The sequence below is a fragment of the Lotus japonicus genome, chromosome 1 (assembly GCF_012489685.1).
Source record: "Lotus japonicus ecotype B-129 chromosome 1, LjGifu_v1.2".
NCBI classification, from domain to species: domain Eukaryota; kingdom Viridiplantae; phylum Streptophyta; class Magnoliopsida; order Fabales; family Fabaceae; genus Lotus; species Lotus japonicus.
This window is the reverse complement of record NC_080041.1, coordinates 116,560,578-116,584,015: the sequence shown is the minus strand read 5'-3', so window position 1 is coordinate 116,584,015 and position 23,438 is coordinate 116,560,578. Positions and strand designations below refer to the sequence as shown.

The window sequence follows — 23,438 nt, the reverse complement described above, 5'->3', positions numbered from 1 at the left end:
TTTTTCACAAACTATTTTTTTCTCATAAAAAAGAATAATAAGCTTTTCTTTTGTTGAAAGAAAAAAATACTACAAGGTCGAAGATATAAGAAAATCTTGTTGGGCCTCTTATCCAAACAAGAATGGGCCAAGCCCTTCATCTTCATTACCCATACCTTTATTATGCCTACCATTTTGTTCTATACACTCAGATCCTAACTTCACTTCTCGAATTCGCTACGAAATTCACAGCTACATCGCTTCCAACCTCTCCATAGACATGGTTGGTACCTTCTCTTTCTACCCTTTGTTCGATTTTACCTTGTTCCATGTTTTCGTCGCCGTTTTTGTGTTTCTAACTTTGAACACAGCATCCTTAAATTTTCCAATTTTTGTTGTTGTTGTTGTGTTTGATTCTAGGCTACACTTGCCGATTCTTTTCTCGCCGACCTCGATGAACTCTCTGATAACGAAGCTGAAATTCCCGTGAGTGTAATCGTTTTTTGAAACTTGTGAATTTTGAAGGAAAATGTTTTTTGAGATGAAATTGATGATGAATAACCCTTATTGCAGGAGGATAATGACGCTGATGCTGCAGATATGGAAGAAGATATTGATGGAGACTTGGCTGATCTAGAAAACCTCAACTATGATGACTTGGACAGTGTTTCCAAGCTGCAGAAAACCCAGAGATACGTTGATATTATGCAGGTTAGTTAGTAATCCTTCACTTTCAAGTGGGTTTAAGTTGTGCTTGCCGTTGTGATTGATGCAACTAACAAACAATTGTGAACACCTTGAAACCGAAGCAGCGATTGCGGTTGTGGTTGGCTGGTTGCTATTGCATTCTTTCTTAATTATGACAGAATCTAGAATTAATTCAACTAAGCTGTGCATTGGTTGAAAATGAAGCTTTTAACATCCTATGTTTATTTTTATGTTTTCTAATATCTGGGGTGCTTCTAATTTATTTAGGTTTGTATTGACGTGGTGTGACAATTAATGTTATTCTTTATGGCAGAAAGTGGAAGAAGCCCTTAAAAGGAGTTCAGATGCATCCAATCAGGGGGTAGATTTAGAAGATGATCCTGAATACCAATTGATTGTGGAATGCAATGCACTGTCAGTTGACATTGAGAATGAAATTGTTATTATTCACAATTTTATTCGTGACAAGTATCGCTTGAAATTTCCAGAGCTTGAGTCACTGGTGCATCACCCAATTGATTATGCACGTGTTGTTAAAAAGATAGGAAATGAAGTGGATCTGACTCTTGTTGATCTAGAAGGGCTTTTACCCTCAGCCATTATCATGGTTGTCTCAGTTACAGCGTCAACTACGACTGGCAAACCACTTCCCGAAGAAGTCCTTAGTAAGACAATTGAGGCTTGTGATCGAGCTCTTGCTCTTGATTCAGCGAAGAAGAAAGTTCTTGATTTTGTTGAGAGTAGAATGGGGTACATTGCACCTAATCTTTCTTCCATAGTTGGGAGTGCTGTTGCAGCTAAACTCATGGGGACGGCTGGTGGTTTAACATCTCTTGCAAAGATGCCTGCTTGTAATGTTCAGCTTCTTGGTGCCAAGAAAAAGAATCTTGCTGGCTTCTCCACCGCAACATCTCAATTTCGTGTAGGTTACCTAGAGCAAACGGAAATATTTCAGACCACTCCTCCTGCTTTAAGGATGCGGGCATGCCGACTCCTGGCTGCAAAGTCTACACTTGCAGCACGGGTAGATTCAATTCGTGGGGATCCATCTGGGAGAACTGGGAGGTCTTTCAAGGATGAGATCCACAAAAAAATTGAAAAGTGGCAAGAGCCCCCTCCTGCCAAGCAACCCAAACCCCTTCCAGTTCCTGATTCAGAGCCTAAAAAGAAGAGAGGTGGTCGGCGTCTTAGGAAGATGAAGGAAAGGTTAGTATAGTTTTAACTTGTTTGCTGTACTTGTTTTTCAGGCTGTAGGGTTGAGACTTGAGAGTATATTTTCTTTATACCTTTTTCGAATTTCATGACCTGTTGATTCTTATGTCAGGTATGCAGTAACAGACATGAGGAAGTTAGCCAACAGGATGCAATTTGGAATCCCTGAAGAGAGTTCTTTAGGTACAATTTACTATATTTCACTTGTACTGATCTGATTTATATTTGCAATGTGACGTTTTGCTTTTTTATTTGTAATTTGATGCATGCATTTATATTTTACTATAATTTAAATTATAAAGAACTGAGGATCGGATGGTATAAAAGAGGGAATCCAGTAATAAGCATTGAATAATTATGATGTGATACAAAATCCTTGTTAGGTGCCACTATGCTCGACCAGGTGAGAAATATGAATAATTAGTAAGCAAATATGGGAGGGAGTTGAAGTTGGGGAATGGAATAGGGTTTTCTGTTAGGCTGTTCATAGGGGTGGCAAAGAGAAAAGCAAGTACTGAGTAAGGGAATTGAGGGGAAAGACCAGGTTCTTGGACTGCCTGGATTATGACCATTTATTTTTCTTTGATTCAGTGTGTCTTCTTTTTCATTACACATTAAAAACTCCACCTTTGATATTACTCTGATATTTAATCAGAAGATAACTAGATGTTTGTATTCTGTTGTTCTTGAGCTGGAATGGCTAATGTTTCAATCAGGCAGAAGATAAATGTAGCCAACTGAAATTGGGTCTGTAATCACAAGACAAATAGTGGAAAATTTGCATAAATTCGATAAATGGCCTGAAACATGTTGAAACAGCAATTCTTTGGGATCGGAAATACAATTGTAGTAAATGGGTATAACCTGTTAGGATCCAAGCTAACAATATATGCAGAAAAGGTAATGCGCTGAAATAGAAACAACTATGATTGCTTATTGATGTCAATAGAAAGTTACAGAGAAGGAAAAGATCCTAGATTCTGCCCAGAGCTAGGCTCCTATTGGAAGCTAATGCTCCCTACTCAACATGACAGCTATGAATAATCCAAGATACCCCTCTACCTCTCATTCACTCCCCTTAAATTCTGTGGTCAGTACAATCAACCCCTCTCTCTATTCTGTTAGGCAGTTACATAGTATTCCCATTTCCCTTTCTTAGCCCTTCTAGAATATACCCTCCATACCTTTGGGCCCGCTCCCTTGTAATGGAGCAATTGCTCCTGTGCACTTGACACCTGGTCAGTGTGCCTAACAATACCCCCTCCTAGAACAGCTACCTTGTCCTCAAGGTTAAAATCAGGAAATTGGCTCTTAATGGTTACAACATCCTCCCAAGTGGCTTCCTCCACCGATTTGCCTTGCCACTGAACTAGTAATTGAGGTACGTCTGTACCCTGTTCCACGATCACACGAGTGGCCAACACATCATGAGGTTGCACAACTTCAGCATGTTCCCCTTCGAGGTTGTCAGGTAACTCAGCATGCTCGTCATAGTCCCCAACTGCTTTCTTGAGCAAGGACACATGAAATACAGGGTGAACGCGCGAATTTGCAGGTAATTTCAAGCGATAAGCAACTGCACCCACCCTAGCCAAGATGGGATATGGCCCGTAGTATCGAGCTGCCAGTTTTGCGTGTACCCGGGTCACGACGGAATGTTGGCGATGAGCCCTCAATTTGACAAAGACCCATTCACCAATTGCAAACGATTTCTCCACTCTCTTAGCATTCGCCTGATTCCTCATTCTTTCCTGCGCACAAGATAATTGGTTCCTCAGTTGCCTAAGTGCTTCATCCCTGTCCAGCAATTCTCTTTGGACAGCTTCTACACGAGTTTCACCAAGGCCCCAACGAGTGATTGCTGGGGGCTTCCGACCATAAACCACCTCAAAAGGGGTCTGATTAGTTGCGGAATGAAAAGTTGTGTTAAACCAAAACTCAGCCCAATGCAACCAGTTTGCCCAAGTCTTAGGTTGATCGGCGGAGAAGCAACGAAGGTAAGTTTCAAGACATCGATTTACCACCTCCGTTTGGCCATCGGTCTCAGGGTGGTAGGCAGAGCTCATCTTGAGTTGGGTCCCTTGCAAGCGAAAAATCTCCTTCCAGAAGTGGCTCATAAAAATTGGGTCACGGTCACTTACAATGGTTGATGGACTGCCGTGCAAGCGTATGATCTCTTTGGTAAAAAGCTCTGCAATGCTTCGAGCTGTGTAAGGATGCTTCAGCGGCATAAAATGGCAATACTTGGATAAACGATCCACCACCACCAAGATTGCTTCGAAGCCCTTGGACTTGGGTAGGCCGGTTATGAAATCGAGTGATATATCTTCCCAAACTCTTTCTGGAATTGGCAATGGTTGTAGAAGGCCAGCTGGGGAAGAAGCTAAGTATTTATGGCGTTGGCAAGTATCGCAACGACGTACATAGTCCTGTATCGCTCCCTTCATCCCGATCCAATACAGGTTCTCAGCCACACGACGGTATGTTCGCAGAAACCCAGAATGCCCCCCTTGAGGGGTAGTGTGGTATTCCTGCAACATGCGAGGAATCAAAGAAGAGGTCTGAGATAGTACCAACCGCGACTTGTAGAAGAGGATCCCTTGTCGGATGCTGAAGTCAGGATGTGAAGAAGGGTCCTTGAGTAAAGCCTCGATGATCGACTGAAGCTTGGAGTCACCACGAATTTCCTCTGCTACTAGGAATTTCTCGTCCCAAACTGGATAAGAAACCAGAGTACTCAGTTCTCCTCCGTCGATGATGCGCGACAGGGCATCCGCGCCCTTGTTCAACCTTCCTGGTTTGTAAACAATATCAAAGTTGTATCCCAGAAGCTTGGCAGACCAATTTTGTTGTCCTCCCGTGACAATTTTTTGATGTAACAGCTCTTTGAGGCTTTTTTGATCTATGGAGACCAAAAACTTCCGGCCCAATAGGTAAGGCCGCCAGTGTTGAATGGCAAGAGCTACTGCCATCAGTTCTTTTTCGTACGCTGATTTTGCCAGATTTCTTACCCCGAGAGCTTTGCTATAGTAGGCTATCGGGTTCTTTCCTTGCATGAGAATAGCCCCTATTCCACTGCCTGAGGCGTCGCATTCCACTACAAATTCTTTGTCAAAATTTGGAAGAGCCAAAACAGGGGCTGTAGTCAGCTTCTCCTTGAGTGTGTCAAACGCTCGTTGTGCCTCAATTCCCCAATGGAAAGCATCTTTTTTGGTTAATTCCGTCAAAGGCCTCGCTAATTTCCCATAGTCTCGAATAAATTTTCTGTAGTACCCCGTTAGGCCCAAGAATCCCCTCACCCCCTTCGCATTGGTGGGAGTTGGCCACTGCATCACACTAATTATCTTGTTGGGATCGACGGCCACTCCCTGTTTTGAGATCAAGTGACCTAAGTACTCGACCGTCTGCTTAGCAAAACTGCACTTCTTTTTGTTTGCTGTCAACCCTTGTTTATGGAGCACGCACAATACCATTTCTAAATGAGCAAGATGAGAATCCCAATCTGAGCTGTATACTAATATATCATCAAAGAAAACGAGGACTCCTATTCGCAGCAAAGGCCGGAAAATCTCATTCATCAAGCTCTGAAATGTAGACGGAGCATTCATGAGACCAAAGGGCATGACCATGAATTCATAATGTCCTTCGTGAGTACGAAAGGCAGTTTTGTGAACATCTTCAGCCCTCACTCGCACCTGATGATATCCTGATTTCAGGTCCAATTTTGAAAAGAATTGGGCACCATGCAGTTCATCAAGAAGTTCCTCGATCACCGGTATGGGAAACTTGTCTGGGATCGTTACTTTGTTGAGTGCTCGATAGTCAACGCACATCCTCCATGATTGATCCTTCTTCTTTACCAGAATAACCGGACTTGAATATGCACTGGTGCTTTGACGGATTATCCCATCGGATAACATTTCCTTGACCTGTTTTTCAATCTCATTTTTGTGGTGATGTGGATAACGATACGGCCTCACATTAACCGGGCCTTGCCCTTCTTTGATGTTGATACAGTGTTCCCTGCCTCGGCTTGGTGGCAAACCCACCTTTGCTTTGAAAACTCCTTCGTATTTCTCAAGTAGCTTCGCTAAACCCGCTTGCTGGTCTGTGGTGAGGCTTTCTTCCTCGCGTTTCCCTTGTTTCACCGGTTCTAAGAGACAGAGGACCCCAGTTTCCCCTCCCTTTTCCCGACGGAGAATCTGCTGCAGTGCCACCATGGATTCCCTGCCCGCACTTAAACCCTGTAGCTTGACCCATCGATCACCCTTCCAGAAACTTGAGATTGCCAATTAGCGATCGTATCCCCCAATGTCTTCAACCATTCGATCCCCAAAACCATGTCAGGCCCCCCTAGCTCGAACAGATGTGGATTGCATTCGAGGGAATAATCCCCCATTACAAGTTCAATGCTCCTACAGCGGCCTCGGGCGTGGGTTTGAAACCCATCTCCTAGCTTGATGGTCATTCTTGGTGTGTCTTCTACCTCCCAATTCATGCGTTGCACGAGCTTGAGGTCAATGAAATTGTGGGTTGCCCCACTGTCAACCAACACCAACATAGGAACTCCACGAATTGTACCCTGTAGCTTCATCGTTTGGGGCTGTTCCTGAAGAGTATTTGCCATGTTGTAAAAACTCATCATACTCATTTCACCTTGGTCTCCTTCTTCCTGCTCCTCTACTTCCATGGCTAGCACATTCCCGTCCTCAGTTTCTTCATCCCCCTCTTCTACTATGAGAACTCTCAATTGCTTATCTGGACATTGATGTAAGGGGTGGTATGGTCCTCCACATTTGAAGCACTGACCCTTCTGCCTACGTTCCAGTAATTGTGGATAGGTCAAGTGAGAAAACCCTCTATCTCGCGGCCCAACTCGTCTTTCTGTTTGATTTTTTGTTTCAACCTTTGGGCCATTAAAAACTGCCTTGGTGGTAGGCCCGGAGTCTTTAGTGTCTTTGACCCATACCCAATCTGCACCACCCGTTCGTCCTGATCCACCCGACCCGGTCTTGAACCCTGAATTTCCAAACCGATTACTCCTTGAGTAACCCGATCCGGTATCCCCCTTCACCTCCTTCTCTACTGCCCTAGTCACCGCCAGCAATTTTGATCGGCTAACTCCTCCCATCGCCGCCAGACTACGGACCTTCCCACGGAGCTCCTCCTTCAAACCATGGAGGAAATAGCCCTGAAATTGCTTATCGGGCAATTTAGGGATTTGAGCGGTGAGGTACTCAAATTCGATGATGTATTCTTCCACCGTCCCTTTCTGTCGCAGCTCGGTGAGTTGCTCATACACGTCACCAATACCGTGTCCTCCGTATCGCTCCAGTAATGCTTCACGCAACCGCTCCCATGTCAGCGATTCCTCCGCTTCAAGAAGAGCATTGTAGAAATGGATTGTGGGTCCATCCATGCTCAGTTGTGCTAAACTCACCTTGACCTCCGGTGATGTTTCCTGAACCTTGAAGTATATCTCAGCTCGAGATATCCAGCCCGCGGGGTCCTTGCCATAAAAAACCGGAAGCTCTACTTTCTTTACCGATTGACGGAACTCCGTCAGCGCCTCACCGTGCAGCTGGTGAGCTCGCCGCTCCCCTCCTGAGATCTGGTTCAGATTTATCACCTGCTCCACAGATCCCGTTCGCACGCCAGAACTACCTCCAATGTCGCGATTGACACTCGTCTCCTCAACGTGGACTGATTTCCCCAGTGATCGTTCCATCAAAGCTACCAACGACGTTGGTAGATCCTTGACTGCGGTGGTGACCGCTGCTAGAGATGATCGCACCTCTGCAAGCTCCGACTCCAGCGCATCGATTTTCGCTTCCATGAGGTTCGTCGATTGTTTGGATTTTCTGGGTGGCATCCACTGGCTCCGTTTCCGGATCCGGCAGGTCGGACCAAATTGTTAGGATCCAAGCTAACAATATATGCAGAAAAGGTAATGCGCTGAAATAGAAACAACTATGATTGCTTATTGATGTCAATAGAAAGTTACAGAGAAGGAAAAGATCCTAGATTCTGCCCAGAGCTAGGCTCCTATAGGAAGCTAATGCTCCCTACTCAACATGACAGCTATGAATAATCCAAGATACCCCTCTACCTCTCATTCACTCCCCTTATATTCTGTGGTCAGTACAATCAACCCCTCTCTCTATTCTGTTAGGCAGTTACATAGTATTCCCTTTCTTAGCCCTTCTAGAATATACCCTCCATACCTTTGGGCCCGCTCCCTTGTAATGGAGCAATTGCTCCTGTGCACTTGACACCTGGTCAGTGTGCCTAACATAACCTCTACAACCTTGAGGCAGAATATTCTGCTAAAAACTGTTACCTGATTCCCCGTCAATAATCCAGGTCAAAGTATTAGTGTACCTGTACCAGCCCACCCAAATTTCCATTCAAACGTAATAAGAGTCATAAAGTCTTTAGTAGTCCTAACTCAGTGATAAAGACAGTATGAAATCCTTACGAACATGACTTCAGCTTTTTTTAATTATTCTTTTAATATTGTTAATTTGTAAAAATTTCAACATCTCCTTACTCTTTTATTTATGCTTTGGTTATAGGTGATGGTCTGGGTGAGGGTTATGGAATGCTTGGTCAGGCTGGCAGTGGCAAGCTTCGTGTGTCTATGGGTCAAAGTAAACTTGCTGCAAAAGTTGCTAAGAAGTAAGTCCTTGTTGCTTTTAGTTCTACGTATCTTATTATGTTCTGGTTACTTTATTTTGTTGCAAGATGCTGAATCATATTTCCTGTCAAGCTATACTACTAGCTGATATGAATGACAATTCTGATGGCTTATTTTCATTTATCAGATTCAAGGAAAAGAGCTATGGCAGCAGTGGTGCTACATCTGGTTTAACCTCAAGTCTTGCATTTACTCCTGTGCAGGTCAGCATCATGAATTACTGTTTCTGGAACTTTTCTCTTGCTTTGTAGCAGTTTAGCTCCATATCTAGTGTATGAACTGTTAGTTTTGTGTAAAAATGGCAATGGTATGTGAGACCTATGATGGAAACCTTGTAAAGTATGAGAAGCTGAAACACATATTTAGGGACAGGAATCAGTGGGTTGCTTCCCTACTGCTATTTTGACAGATTTATAAGGCTGCTATGAGGGGCTCAAGCAGTTATTAAGATGACACTGGTGATTCAGTGAGTGTCCGAATAAATATGGCAACATTATACATTGCAGGGGCTACACCTGGGCCTTCAAAATTAGAGACATTGAACCCCATTGGAGTAAAGAATCACCATCTTTTGGGACAAAGAACAATAAGCTTCCTAGTTCCATATTTATTCGGACACATTGCCCATTTACCCACTTCCACATCTCTATTGTCCTCTCCGAAGCGATTTTGTTGCTGATAGAGGATTATAGGCTGTGATTTCCCTGGTCTTCTCACTTATGCAAACTGCAGTCTTATAGTCTGTGATTTAGTCAGTGTATCCAATGAATATGATTCTCTACTCAGATGAGGATGGTAAATGGATTACATCGGTTACCAATCTGTGACATCATCAAGCAAGTTCTCTAAATGTCGTGTCCATTTGTGCCTTGTGAAACCCTGTTATCATTTGCCAATGCTGGTGTTATCTGTAAAATAGTTGGAAAAACTTCTAGTTCAGCATGGATGACGCTTAAATCACTATACTGATATTCAGCATGGATGACGCTTAAATCCCAATAACTTAAGTTGATTAGTTTACTTCTATGAAGTTTTGCATTCAAGTTCATGTATATCTTTGTTTATTTTCAGGGGATTGAGCTGTCAAATCCACAGGCCCATGCACATCAACTTGGTACTGGAACTCAAAGTACCTATTTCTCTGAAACAGGAACATTTTCGAAGATCAGGAGGACTTGAAACCATGCATGAATACAAGTTCTTGTAGTTTATAATAGATTTTTGAAGCATAGCCATATTATTCCCTTGTATATGACTCTCACAACGAGGTTCCCTTTCGCAAAAAACGATGATACAATCTAACATTTTCATGGGTTGGGTTTAGAATGAAAAAAGATTATCATTGTAGACCAAGCTTCTTTGCAAGGAGCATGCTGCTTTAACAGCCAAGCCAACCTCCTTGGGTTGGTTGATGGTTAGCACCATTGTCTAATTATGTCAGCTTGCACCCGTGGTAGGAATTCATCAAATTTTCTACTTAAAAAAAAAAGTCTGCTTGTGCAAAGTTTACGGTTTTTGTTAAACAGAATGGTACTAAATTGGGTAGCAAAGGTTAGATTAATATAAAAAGCAGCTCAAACTCACCTGGTTCAACTGGTTAGATCGGGCAAAGTTGGCCAGTTTTGGGCAAAACGAATGAGTGCTCATTGAAATTTGAGTGGCCAGTTTTTATAATATCATATTTTTAGAATACGCATCAGAATTTTCTCATTGATAATGCAATTTTGACTCACAAGGTTTTTCACCACATCCAACTTTCCAAAGTGATGAAGGAACTTGTAACTTTTAAAATAGAAGTTCAATTGGAGCATGTGCATTCAAAATGCCCAACTAGCTGAGCAAGATAGCTTCTATATGAATTTGTAGCTATGATGTCAATAAGCTGCAAGTAAGTAGCATTCTGTGGTGGAGATACTTCCTGTGCTTGAACTTTTTACAAGCAAAATGATAGGATACTGCAGTTCACGAAAGAGTTAGAAGTTATTAATTCAGTTTTTTAATTAATATGTTTTCGTTACATAATTATCTTTTGATCCTTTTTTTTATGGATTGAAGGTATGTGCGGTGTAAAATTGTTTTACACTTAAAGTGCATATTCATTAATTCTAATTTTGTACTTGTTAATCTTTTGTTAACTACTTAACTCATGAATGTTAAATAACTCTGGTTATTAATCCTTTTTAAATTTCAAATCTTTATTAATGCTTTCTAATTAAAAATTAATCTTTTCAAATGTTCAAATAAAAATCTTTTTCGATGTAAAAAAAAAACGACAAATGCAACAAAAAAATATACACACCAGAGTCCAGAAACTCACGTTTTTTTTTTTCCGGGAAAAACTTGCAAATTTCAAATCACTTATATTACACTTCTTATTCTTGATTTTTTTTATAAGCACTTCTTGTTCTTGATACTGAAAGCTATTATTATTCTCTCATTTGTCATCATCACCCGTTCGGTGAAAAGAGGATGAACAGTTATGATAAAGATGAATGGGGTTCTTGTTGGAATATTTTTTAGTAGCTAATGCATAATAATTTATCATAATTATCTTGCCTTTGGATGTTGGATAAATTTATCAATCATTTCAATGTACAAGAGTGAATTTATAATTAGTCATTAGGTGGAGAAAAGAGGAATTCATATGCAGATTCTAAGAAGGAAAACAGAAAGAAAGAAAGAAAGAAAAACTCATAGAAGAGTGACTCTCACCAAAACTATGGAGTGAACAACATTAATAAATCGGAATTTCTCCTCATCAAGTCCTATTTATAGTTTGTATAAAGTCATAGAGACATCAATTTTCTGCGTTTTGCTATACTTTGCAGGGGGTGGAGATGATTGCAAGTCCAGCTGGGGTTTGTACGATGATGAGTAGTGTCCTCATTGATGAGATGAGTCCACTTACTTCTTCCCCTAAGGCCGAAGCGTTTGACTTGCATAACACTAGGTAATATAGTCTTGTCCATCTTATCTTGTCCAGTTGGAGCAGAAAAATCGCGTAACATAATAGTGTCAAGTTGGTCCTGGAAGAAAGCACCACAATGGTAGTATCTCTGCATAAATCTCCACTTCTTCTTCTTCTTGTTCCTAATTTGCCATTCTCTGATTCTGTCTTCCTCAGACATGTTCCTTAACCTCTCAGTCTCTTGTTTCTCCTTCAAGATTGCCTCCCTAACCCTCTTGATCCTACCAATCTCTCGTACTTTCCAGGCTTCATACTCCTCTGCCTCATTGAGATCATCATCTTCTTCTTCTTCATCAGTATTAATGTTGGCCTTGTGGATTTCTTGAACAAGAATCTGCTGCTTTGTCTCAAGTCTCCTTTCTTCCAATCTCCTTATCCTTACTTCCTCAAGGGCCCGTTGTTCTGCCTCAAGACGCTCACGCTCAGCAATGGTGTGTCTCTCTGACTTGGGAACAAACACAGACTTCACCACACCTACTTTGTCAGTGTCATCCGAAGAATCGGTCTCATACTCAAATTCCTCCTCCTCTTCCTCTTCCTCTTCCGCAGCAGGAGATTGTTCTTGTTCCCTTCGAAGCCACTCCTCTTTGAGCCGGTAAATATATTAATTTGATAAGGTTGTATAGACCTCACAATGGCAACACTTGAATAGTAATAAGAACTCAGTTTTTAAGGAATGCATTACATTGAAATTGAAATAAGTTAAACATAACAATAACAACAACATGAACCCTTATTAGAAGTTGTAGTCCATGATTAATGATAAAAACTTCATAACCAATCATGTTGTTAATCAAGCATATTTGAGCTATAGAACCTACAAAGGAAAAAAAATTTATAAGAGTAATAATCAATAACCAATACAAATATAAATTGTGTATAATTTAAAAATGTTAAACAAACCTTATAGAAACGCCAACAAACCTTATATCTTGTAGTTAATGATCATACTTTAAAAAGAGATAAGAAAATAATTATTTTTTTTCATTTGTGTAGCCCATTAAGTTATTGAGCGAAGACAAATCATTCATCTAAATGTAAACCTGTATTTTTCCAACTGAACCTACCCCATAAGTGGGTTGAGCTAAGCACACTCACAACCTGAGTCCATTTTGGTCGACCTAATTACTACTCCACCTCAATTATAATATTTTTAAATATTACTTAAGTTTCCATGCATTGAATTATTACTTAAATTTCTAAAAGTAACTTAACATCACATAATTGATTATTGGAATTGGGTCACAACCTACCCAAAGAATTAATAAACAAAACAACTTTTCATAATACAAATGAAAATGGAATTATGTCTTCCATATTTCAGACCATGCAACCTAAATATCTCCACATATACTTTATGGAGATGATGTTGTCGTGCATTTGTCGAGATTTATTAACAAAATAAGTGCAGTTATTTTGTTCACGTTCAGACGATAGCTAGGAGCACTACTTGATCATGAGAGGTTCTTCAAAGAGTTGGTCGATACAAAATTCTGGTTGGCTCCATTCCAGCACATATCTATTGGAATTTCCTACATCAGTAAAAAAAACAACATTATAACATAGACTAAAAAAATTCTCATAAAAATATATATTTTTCCGTTGAACAATTTTAGTGGTCGAGGTACCTGGGTAATTTTACCCTGCTGCAGAAAGGTCGATCAATTTGGACGACCTTCTCAATCTTTCTAAGGATTGTGAACTCTTGTACTCGTCCAACCTTACTCAAAACACCGATTATATCTAAAATATCCAGATATCATAAATTGTTAATACAGTGCGAATAATATAACTACAAAATAATTAACAAAGACTCACTGATAGTGGACGTATCCTCCCGAAAGTTGAGTTCAAAAAGATGAGTGTTTGATGGGTAATATTCAGAATTTTCAAAACTAATAGTTGGTGGGAATTGGAAGGACTGATAAAGTTGAAGAATAACATGAGGTGATTTATATAGAAATTTCAGAATTAGGGTTACTTCTCAATGCAAGTTAAAAAAATGTAGGAAAATTAGGGTATTATGAATGGTATTTGAAATTAGCCGGCACAATTTTTTTTTTCAACCAAAATTTCAATCGTACGCTTATAGTGACTTTTAATAGCATGAGGTGATTTACCACTCAAAATAGGAAATTCAATCAATTCAAGGGTAATTTTTTCTTCATAAGAATGGAATGTATCAAACATGATATTAAAATACTACCCCGTGCGTTATAAATCATGATATTAAATAGTGATTCCATTTATTAAAATATTACAAACGCACGGTTCACTTATAATTATTATGAATGATAGGTCAATATATCTCATTTATGAAAATGATTAATTATAGGAAAGGTGTTATTTAACTGAGAAACGCATTGATTTAAAAAAAAATTGAGAAACACGTTGTTGGCGGTCCTCGCACAGGTAATCAGTAATTATAGGAAATTCGAAACTATTTCAAATATTTTTGAAAAATAGTAATTCTATTTAAACACATGGATCTTGTGGTGCAAAACAAAAATTATTTGTAATTAAATAGTTGAAATAGTCAAAATGTTAATTAGCCATTAATGTGGATATTTTATGTTAGCAATTAATGAATGATTAAAAAAATAATAATAAAAAATCAGCATTCAATAAGCTTTCAATAATGGGCCTCCATATAAAACTGAAATAAAAATAGGCTTTGTAATGTTTTGGTCCAAATCAATAAGACGGTGACACTTGTCAGGCAAAGAGAGAGATTGGATGAAAGTAATTCTTGGAGTGCCAAATCAGCAAGGTGAGTCTCACAATCTTCCTCTTTTCTAAAGTATATAGAATATAGATAATACAAAATGATTTGGGTATATTTCAAGCTGGTGCATTTTTTTTTTATCTTGTCGTCTTTTTTATTTTTCATTAAATATTTGAAAATATTATATGGTTTTTTTATTTAGAAAACATTTTTTTGTGAATGGGAAGAAATTATTTAGAAAAAAATTGATAAAATATTTTGTTTTTACGTTTAAAAAACATTGATAAACTATTTAAAACTTAAAAAGATTAATGATAAGATTATTAGCTTGCGTTCAAAAAATGATTATTAGCTATTGGTAAGTTAACACTACTTATAAAAGGACAAGATCAATTAGTATAAAATTATAGTGAATCTCTATTTACAAAAGCTATAATGTTGGGGTTGTTTTTATGCATTTTCCCTAAAAGTTAATATTAATTTTTTGATTTATGTAATGTAATACTTTATTTTAAAAATAAAATTTATAATTTAAATTTAAACTTATAAAAAATTTATTTTCAAACTACGGTAACTTTTTTCTTTTTCAAAATCATATCTTCTATTTGATCAAATTTTTATCTTTTTAAATTTTTCTTATAATTCTAAAATCAAGACAAATCTCAACAATAATTTGCTTATAAGATTTGATTTGTTTCGATTTGATTTGATTTTTAACTGAGTTATTGTATTATATATAGAATAAAGTGCTAGTGTAACGGTGCAAAAGATTAATGAGATATTTGCTGAACTAGAAAAAGAAAAAGAAAAAGAAAACATCGTTTGATCCGAGATCGAAGAACAAGAGTGTTGTTGTTGTTGTGTTCCACTCTCTGATGGTCGTAGGTGGTTCCTTCCCACTAGCTTCCAAGAGGAGAAGACTCACCAACACATATTCCTCAGCCATGGATTCTGAGGCGGCTAAGGTTTCTCTCTCACTTCACCTATTCCTCTTCTTTATTTGTTTGATTATCTATTCATCTTTTTTTCCGATCTGGGTTTGCCTCATTTTTGCTTTATCTGTTCATTATTTGATGATTGCTTTTCTGGGTCTGTTGCAAGTTTTCTTTTTTCTTTCTCTTGTGGGTTTTCAATACTGTGTCTGCAATTGATGGTGTAGACTGCAATTTTTTGAAGGCATGATTGTTATGCACTTAGGGTTGTAGAATGAAAAGAAAATATTCAAATTTTAATGATGGAAAACACAGGAACTAATCAACTCAGAGCCTGTTTGGTTTTCAGTTGGGCGAATGTGAAAACACATTCACTCAACCCAACAAGTGCATTATGTTGGCTGAATGTGCATTGGAAATCGTGATCTCGAATTCCAATGCTTCAAGCGGAGTTCCTAACTGAAAACCAAACAGACACTCAATTGAGGGCATAATGTGCATTAACAGATACACATATTTCCACACATAAATGAATTGCCATGGTGTGATCTTGTAAAGTTTAAAGCTTTATGGGTTAAAGAAGGTTGTTATTGACCTATAGTGTAATAATTTTTAATAGAGTATAAAAAGGGAAAGGGGACTCATTGTTAGAATCCAACTTGTGATGTTGGGGATTAAAGGGAGAAGAGCGATTCTTTCGGAAAAAAAACCAGTGATTGTATGCTTTGTGTCCTCCACAGTTTGGGATCAGGAGTCTTCTTCAATGATACAGTTCTATTTTCTTTCTTTTGGTCCAGTTCTATACATCACTTGCGGTCTCCTTGAGTTGTCTTTCTTGTTCATCCTATTCTACTTGCAAATGGATTGTAAACAACTAATTTGTTTTTGCTGTTCTTGTCATATTTATCATCGAAATGTTGGTTGCAACGGGTCAAACTTCTTTAGACCATCTACTTGTGTGCTTCATGATGTGTGCAAACTGGAAAATGTTAGTTGCGTTGCCTTTCACTACCGAGCTTCATCAAGTTCGATCTTCAATATTCAATAAATCAATCCACAACCGTTCTAGATTCTGCCTGTTTTGTCTTAGAAATATTTTAAAATATTGAAGAGGCTTGTCAGCCAATTACACTATGCATTTTTAACATTCTTTGATGTTCAATGCAACACTGGCAAGAATACCACTTGATAGGGTTTGCTATGTGGATCTTTCAAAGCCACTGGGCTCTATCAAATACCAAAGTTTCAGTAAAACCTTTGAGATCAAGACATTCTTTAGAGGGCATAGTATTTTCTTTATTCCTGCTCTACCCCTTTAAATATTATCTTCTATTTGATCAACTTTTCTGAGTTTCTCAAGGTTATTCCTCCACACATTTTAAACCTATGTCTGACATTCTCATCAATCTTCCCATCACTTTGTAATACCGTTACGCGATATCTAAGCTGTTGAACTTGCGGTGTGATGTGATCTCGTGCATTCACCTCCAAAACATTGCTGACTCTTATCTTACTGAATTTGCAGTCCATATATTTTATCTTACTCCTACATAACCCAAAATTATTTGATGCCAAAGCCTCTCCCCACAACTAACTTCAGCATTTACTCCTTTTCTTGATTAATCAGCTATAAGCTATATATCATTCACTTTTTGATTCATGTTAATTAGTGCCCTTTTTAAATGATGTCTTTAAGTTGTATTCTGTACTCAGTTTTTCTCTGTAGATAGCCTCCCTCGTAAATTTGTTAGTGGTAGAAATAGCTGGTGATTTCTAGCTTTCCTCTTGAATGCAGACCTTGTTTATTGTTTATATTAATTCACTTTATTAAATTGAAATAATGATGAGAAAGTTCTTCTTCCTGTCCTCTAAATTATTGTTATGATGTCTTTGATCTTCCATGAGGTATTATGGATATTGATCCATTGTAAATTAGTTATTTAAATTTTATATTTAAGCCAGCTTTTCGCCATTCCAGTTTCTTCCCTTTTACCGTGATGAACTATTTATCTTAGTGATGTTTCTTTTGCCATTATTTTTTATGGAGCCAGGCCAAGCTTGCAGCTATGACAGAAAGATATGGACGAGAGTTCCATGTTTTTGAAACATCAACTTTTTCTCCATCTTCAAATGCTGCATCATCTAACGGTAATAGCACTTTATCCTTGACAATCTCAAGGCCCTAGGAAAGTTTGCGTTTCAAATTTGAGAAGTGCAACCAACACTCACTTTGGCTCTCTCTTTCCAACACTCTCTTTTATTGGTTGAAATACATGTAGGTCCTACCAAGTTAGATGGGCTTCACACCCAATTGGGTGGGACCTACATGAATTTCAACCAATTATAGAGTGTTAGAAAGAGTGTCAAAATGAAAGTTGGTAGAATTTTTCTTAAAATTTCAATTATTGATATTGGTATATTTAATTTTCCTTTAGCATCCCAATTAAATGTGGAAGAAGAGGAGACGGATGACTTAGAGTTTTCCCCAGAAGATTATATCCGGATTTCATCCATTAAAAAGCCAGGTAATGATGATATTAATCATTTCATTTGAGGGGTATACCAAAATTTCAAATTCAAACAATGACTTGAATAAAATAACAATGAATGTATTCATATAGATTTGCATTGCTTAACACTTTCTTCAATTTACACTCTGAATGTCTTTTCACTAATGTAATGGAAATTTATACTCTGATACATGTTGTTAGACTGGTACAGAAAATAGGAAAAGAATAGTGATTTTATTCAGACAACCTAGATTAGATCTCCCTATTCTGGTATAGAACAAGAAAATGATACCCAGTGGCAATTCGGGAGGTTCTCTAATTCTCCTAACTTCTCACTTCTAACAGAATAACTGCTTACTTTCCACATAACTCCTATTCTCTCTTATACTAACTACTAGCTGCCGCTTTGCCTTGTTGAGTCTGTTACATGGGTTGTTCCATCTACCCCTGGCCCAATTCCCTTACTTCTCCTAGTATAAACTCTATTATTTACAGGTCTACTAACAGAGGAAAAGGAAGGAATGGAACAAAGTTACCATTGTCCTTGTTTAGGAGATTAGTAAAGTAACAAAACGGAATTCAATTATCCTTGAGTTTCCATTTGTTTGCCAGTGTTCTTAAGGTTAGAAATAGTACATTTCACCGTATAGTATATACGGTTTATATTTGCGAAGGACTACCCTACTAAACATGTTATTTTCTCTCACTTTTTGGTTTTCTTACATATTCATTGTTTTTGTTTGCTGTTGATGGGTGCTAATACTCATTGAAAGAGGGATATTAAATAGATTTAAGTGCAGTACATTTTAAGGATGCATAAACTAAATATTCTCTTCATGACATTGAATGTATTAAATATTTTCAGAACCCATCTTGAAGACTCGAAAAATGCGAGAAGCAGAAGCGGCGGCTCGCAAGTCGAAAATGACCAGAGTAATGTCTAGCTTCTTCTTGATATTATTGTTTTCAAAATTTTATAATGATTTCTCAAGCTCTTGTGATATCCCATATTGGTTATCATTTTTTGACAGTTCATAATGATTAATGAATGGTTAAATCAGATCAGTCGATAATGAAGTTATCTTTTAAATTGGTTGGTCTTGTTTGCAGGCTGTAATTAGAGTTCGCTTCCCTGATAATCACACATTGGAGGCTACCTTCGACCCATCGGAAACAATCCAGACTTTAATTGATCTCCTCATTAAAGTGATTGCACAGCCAGAGCAGCCATTTTATATATGTAGGCATATTAATACTCCGTATATGATCAAATTTTTTGAATTATATTTGCCTGCAGTGCTTTGAATTTTGTACTGACCTGTATAACACGATTCAAGGCTCACATATCATCAGTTTACCATAGCCCATGAAGAATTATCTCTTGATAAGGATTATAAAGTGCTATTCTCTAGAAAGTTGATTTGGATCTTATCTGAATATATAAAATCATATGTAATTATGTATACTTTTAATGATGCAGATACTGTTCCACCTAAGAAGCTGATCACTAACATGTCTCAGGATTTTTATGCTGCTGGCTTTTGTCCCGGTGCCCTTGTTAACTTTTCCTATGATGTTTCAAAAGGTGAGCTCATCCTATCTGAAGATTTTTTTTTGGGCAGAAATGCATTACTTGATTGTCCTTTTGCTCTATTATTAGTATTGAGTAAACTCCTAAATTGGTCCTCGATCAATTATTGTCTTATTAGTCCTTCAAAAATTTGTCACCAAATTAGTCTCGTAAATATCTAAATTTCTCCATATTTGTCAACAAAGTCGAGTTGAATACCTCACTAAAAGGATGGTTGTGGAAAGTTACTTTTGTTTGTGAACTATTTGGGTCTTTTATTCTTTTAGTTTAAGATTTGAATGTGTAAATGTCAATACTTGTCGTTGCAAGGATTTAAGATGTTAGTTTTTGCAACACCCACCAAAACTTTTCTATATTAAGTGGGGTTGACTCCATGATCGAACAATGCCTCAATGTTCTGTCCTGAATCCAAAGATAGACCCTTTCATTTAAGTTTCTCTTAATTCGTGTATATTATTTTAGTTCCTTGTAAGTTTGTTTGATTTTCTAAATTTCTAATTAAAAATTGAAGATTGCAGATGCATGACCAGTGCCAAAGGGAATATATCAACACATTGGCAGTTTGGCACTGGTCGTGCATCTATGTTAGCTATAATCTGTAAAATCTGTTTCCAAATCCATTATAACATACTACTTCATCAAGCAGATGCAGTTATATTTGTTGCATATTTGGAGATCTGAGTAGCATAAATGGCCCTAGCTTCTCTTATTTTTTTTTAAACAAACCATTAATGTGTATTTCTAGTACATGTACTTACACTAGAGGATTGTAAAGTCCACTTCAGTGTTGTCAATGGCGGAGAGCAATAAAAGGCCATATTTGACAAACACTCATGGTGGGTGGAGGATTATCGGCCATGGCGGCTTGCTTGAATTCCGCCATGACTGGTCACCTTGTTTGGGATTTGTTGATGACCATATCTCTGATATATTTTCCTTTCTTGTTTAATGGGATGTTTAGGTGGTTCCGCTGTTGACCTTAACAGTCCTTACCTACGCGAAGAGATCTTATCTTTGAAGGGTTCAGATGCTGCTAATGATCAAGGCCAGCAATCTGAGCTTGTACAATCTGAACCAGAGCCTGTGGAGCCAACAAAGCCACCCACTCCTGTGCAGGAACAAAAACCTGCTCAGAAAAAGCTTGTTAAACCAAAATGGCTAAAGATGTGATGTGATATCACTTTCTTAGGGATTCAGTGATCATTGTTGCAAAGGAGCTTCACTTTTGCTCTATGTATACTTAAAATGGGTCACTTGGTTACCCTTGTGGCTAAATTAGTGTTACATCTTGATTCAAATGTATAATACCAAGTTCAAAGGAATGCATTGTCTATTTTTCCCTTTTGTTTCTCCTTTATTTTCATGAATTTGTATATATAATGTTTGAAAACGTTGGATAGTTTTCTTTTGGTAATGTATGGATGGATGTGTTATTTCCATAGTTATGTGTAGTACAAAGTTTTTTTTAATCCAGGCTTTAGAATGCAAGCCTCTCGACTGTTCTTTGCTTACCAGTATTACTGTAAGGTTATTTGACCAATTCTGGTTACATTTACAAATGATTTGTACAAATGAGAGTTTTTAGACCAATTTCTTGGGATTTTTTGTAAACGAGCTGAGTATTAGCATGTTTGGATCATTTTTTTTTTCTCATAATCAATTATGACACTTAAAAGTTACTTATAGGAGCATTTCTCTATAATTTTGAAATATGGTGTCACCATCAACTGCAGAAGAGTTTCTAAGAATTTCCATACATGCGTTATTTATTGGCACGAGTAATAAAAAGCTGAAGAAAAGGTTCAAATAATGTTGGCACAACAAGTAATAGAAAATATTCAACTTGTTAGCACATCAAGTAATAGAAAATATTCAACTAGTTAACACCACAAGTAATCACAATTAATTTATCCAGGCTCATATCAATGTTGACAAGTGTAATAAAATAGATTTAACATTAGTAAATCATCAATTAATATTTCGTTAAACTTTTAGTACATAATTAATTTAATATGTTTTGCGTTACATGCGTGTTGTGCCTTACAATCCTATTATGCTTATGAGATAAGTACTAAACTAACAAAGGTCCAGATAGAGTAATGCTTAAAATTTCAAATAAGACTATAAGTACTCTAGGGGAAGAATTTAAATTCAAATAATTTTTAAATTGGAGGTTTAAACTTTATTTTAAGTTCAAATTCAAACCCTTTAATATTTTTATGCTAATTATGATTACTATTTGTCTTCTTTTGGAGGCAATCATGTTCGAGCCGAGAACATCAACATCATGGTGGAGCTAACTCTCCCAGCGGAGGTTAATAATTTTATTTCAACTTCTATTATTTATTTATATTTTTAATTAAATTTATTATTATTACATTATTTTCTTTCTTTTGATCCTTATTTTTCCTTTTTTTAATCCTTACGTTTACTTTTTTATGGTCCGTTAACTTTTTATTTCTAATCTTAACAATGGGTTGGGTAGGGGGGAGGTCCAGAGATCGATTCATGGCGAGTGCAATTTATCTTTCCAATGTACCAACAAAAAAAGAAGTATTAATCTCGTGCCATGCACGAATGGAATAATAGTACTTTGTTTGCATATATCGGATTTTTTCATATTTCCTCTCTCGTTTTTCTTTTTTAAATACGGATATCACATATTTAAGTTATTGAGCTTCGTGCTACTACATTTCACTCTCCTTTTCCCCCAATTTCTAGGGTTTTCAGATTCCGCCATGGATGATTTCGAGTATCGTTGCTTCGTCGGTGGTCTTGCCTAGACCACCGATAGCCATGCCCTTGAGCAAGCTTTCTCCACCTATGGCGAAATCATTGATTTTAAGGTTGTGAACGATCGTGAGACAGGAAGATCCAGGGATTTTGGATTTGTGAACTTCACTTCTTAGGAGTCCATGAGGAACGCGAACGAGGGGATGAATGACAATAAGCTTGATGGCCGTAGCATCACTGTGAATGAAGCCCAGGCTCACGACAGAGGCGACAATGGAAGAGGTGGATACGGAGGCGACGACGGTCGTCGTGAAGGTGGATATGGTGGCGGCGGTGGATCCCGTGGATATGGAGGCGGTGACGGTGACAATGGATATGGAGGCGGAGGAGGCGGCGGCGGTTACGGTGGTCGTCGTGAAGGTGGATTTGGAGGTGATGGTGGTGGTTCCCACTATGACAGCGGTGGAAACTAGAGGACCTAGACTGCTTGCTTACCCTAGGGTTTATGGATTATGATTATGTCAGCTGATTAATTTAAAATTGAGCATCGTTTATGGTTTCTTGTTCATGCGGTTCTCGTTCTGAATGTGGTTGTTTAAATTTGTAAGCCATATATTGAAAGGATAATCAGATCTTAGTTTTGTCAAAAAAAAAAGATTTTTTTTCTAATCCTAGTTACATTTTCATTCCCTTTTTTCCCTTCTAATATGTTATACTTTAATTTGAATCAATATACCAAAACCATTTTAATCTTCCAAATGTATATACAAAAACGTAAAATACAAAAAATTTTAGTTAATTTTCAAATCAATCTTTTAAAACTATTTGATATCAATTTTTTATGGCATATTTGCTATCATTTTGAACATAAGATATTACATTCAATTTTTTTTATAATATAAAAATTAACCATAATCATTATAAAAAAAGACTCTGTCAGCATACATTTTAATCGTAGAAAAGTCACAATTGAATTTTATTAATTATTTTAATGTCATTAAAATCTATTAAATATCAAATTAATACATTAGTTATTTTCAACAAAAAAGATTAATACAATAGTTATTTTTTAAAAAAGTCACAATTTACTTTTGCTAATTATTCTAATGTCATTAATAACTATTAAATGCAATATTAACACATTAAATTAATTTCAAAAGTATGGAATTATTTAAAATTTAAATTGCTAAAAAATCAGAAAATATAAATATGACATCATCTACCTGCTAAAAAAAAGAGAAAGCTTATGAAGAAAGACATAGAATGAGAGAGTGACACTTGTCGGAGTTGGCTTTTTTTGGTTTTAAAAATAGTATATAGTATAGAATATGATAAATACATTTCAAAAAAATGTTAAATAAAATTTATAATATTTAAGATTAA

At 37.3% G+C, this 23,438-nt stretch overlaps 3 protein-coding genes and 1 pseudogene across 3 annotated transcripts; 3 read left to right on the top strand and 1 right to left on the bottom strand.

Moving 5' to 3' along the window:
• The first annotated feature begins 139 nt into the window (after positions 1-139).
• LOC130729650 (U4/U6 small nuclear ribonucleoprotein Prp31 homolog) lies at positions 140-10,100 on the top strand. Its single transcript, XM_057581466.1, has 8 exons — positions 140-262; positions 400-465; positions 553-690; positions 1,001-1,893; positions 2,012-2,082; positions 8,475-8,577; positions 8,724-8,799; positions 9,668-10,100. The coding sequence occupies exons 1-8, from the start codon at positions 260-262 to the stop codon at positions 9,773-9,775; spliced, it is 1,458 nt and encodes a 485-aa protein (XP_057437449.1). The 5' UTR covers positions 140-259; the 3' UTR covers positions 9,776-10,100.
• A 1,232-nt stretch (positions 10,101-11,332) lies between these two features.
• Positions 11,333-12,162, bottom strand: LOC130720998 (uncharacterized; the record flags this gene model as incomplete). Its single annotated transcript, XM_057571724.1, has 1 exon — positions 11,333-12,162. A coding segment is annotated over one exon (780 nt), but the record flags the coding sequence as incomplete, so codon positions are not given.
• A 2,893-nt stretch (positions 12,163-15,055) lies between these two features.
• LOC130729649 (plant UBX domain-containing protein 1-like) lies at positions 15,056-20,761 on the top strand. Its single transcript, XM_057581465.1, has 7 exons — positions 15,056-15,254; positions 17,273-17,369; positions 17,657-17,746; positions 18,597-18,664; positions 18,842-18,971; positions 19,212-19,316; positions 20,284-20,761. The coding sequence occupies exons 1-7, from the start codon at positions 15,165-15,167 to the stop codon at positions 20,490-20,492; spliced, it is 789 nt and encodes a 262-aa protein (XP_057437448.1). The 5' UTR covers positions 15,056-15,164; the 3' UTR covers positions 20,493-20,761.
• Positions 20,762-22,060: 1,299 nt separating this feature from the next.
• Positions 22,061-22,528, top strand: LOC130732500 (glycine-rich RNA-binding protein GRP1A-like; annotated as a pseudogene).
• The last annotated feature ends 910 nt before the right edge of the window (positions 22,529-23,438 follow it).

Coding starts and splice junctions, on each gene's coding strand:
- LOC130729650 (XM_057581466.1), top strand. Junction 2,083..8,474: donor CCCTGAAGAGAGTTCTTTAG/GTACAATTTACT, acceptor CTTTGGTTATAG/GTGATGGTCTGGGTGAGGGT. Junction 8,578..8,723: donor GCTGCAAAAGTTGCTAAGAA/GTAAGTCCTTGT, acceptor TTCATTTATCAG/ATTCAAGGAAAAGAGCTATG.
- LOC130729649 (XM_057581465.1), top strand. CDS start 15,165: ATGGTCGTAGGTGGTTCCTTCCCACTAGCTTCCAAGAGGAGAAGACTC. Junction 17,370..17,656: donor AAATGCTGCATCATCTAACG/GTAATAGCACTT, acceptor ATTTTCCTTTAG/CATCCCAATTAAATGTGGAA. Junction 19,317..20,283: donor TTCCTATGATGTTTCAAAAG/GTGAGCTCATCC, acceptor TGGGATGTTTAG/GTGGTTCCGCTGTTGACCTT.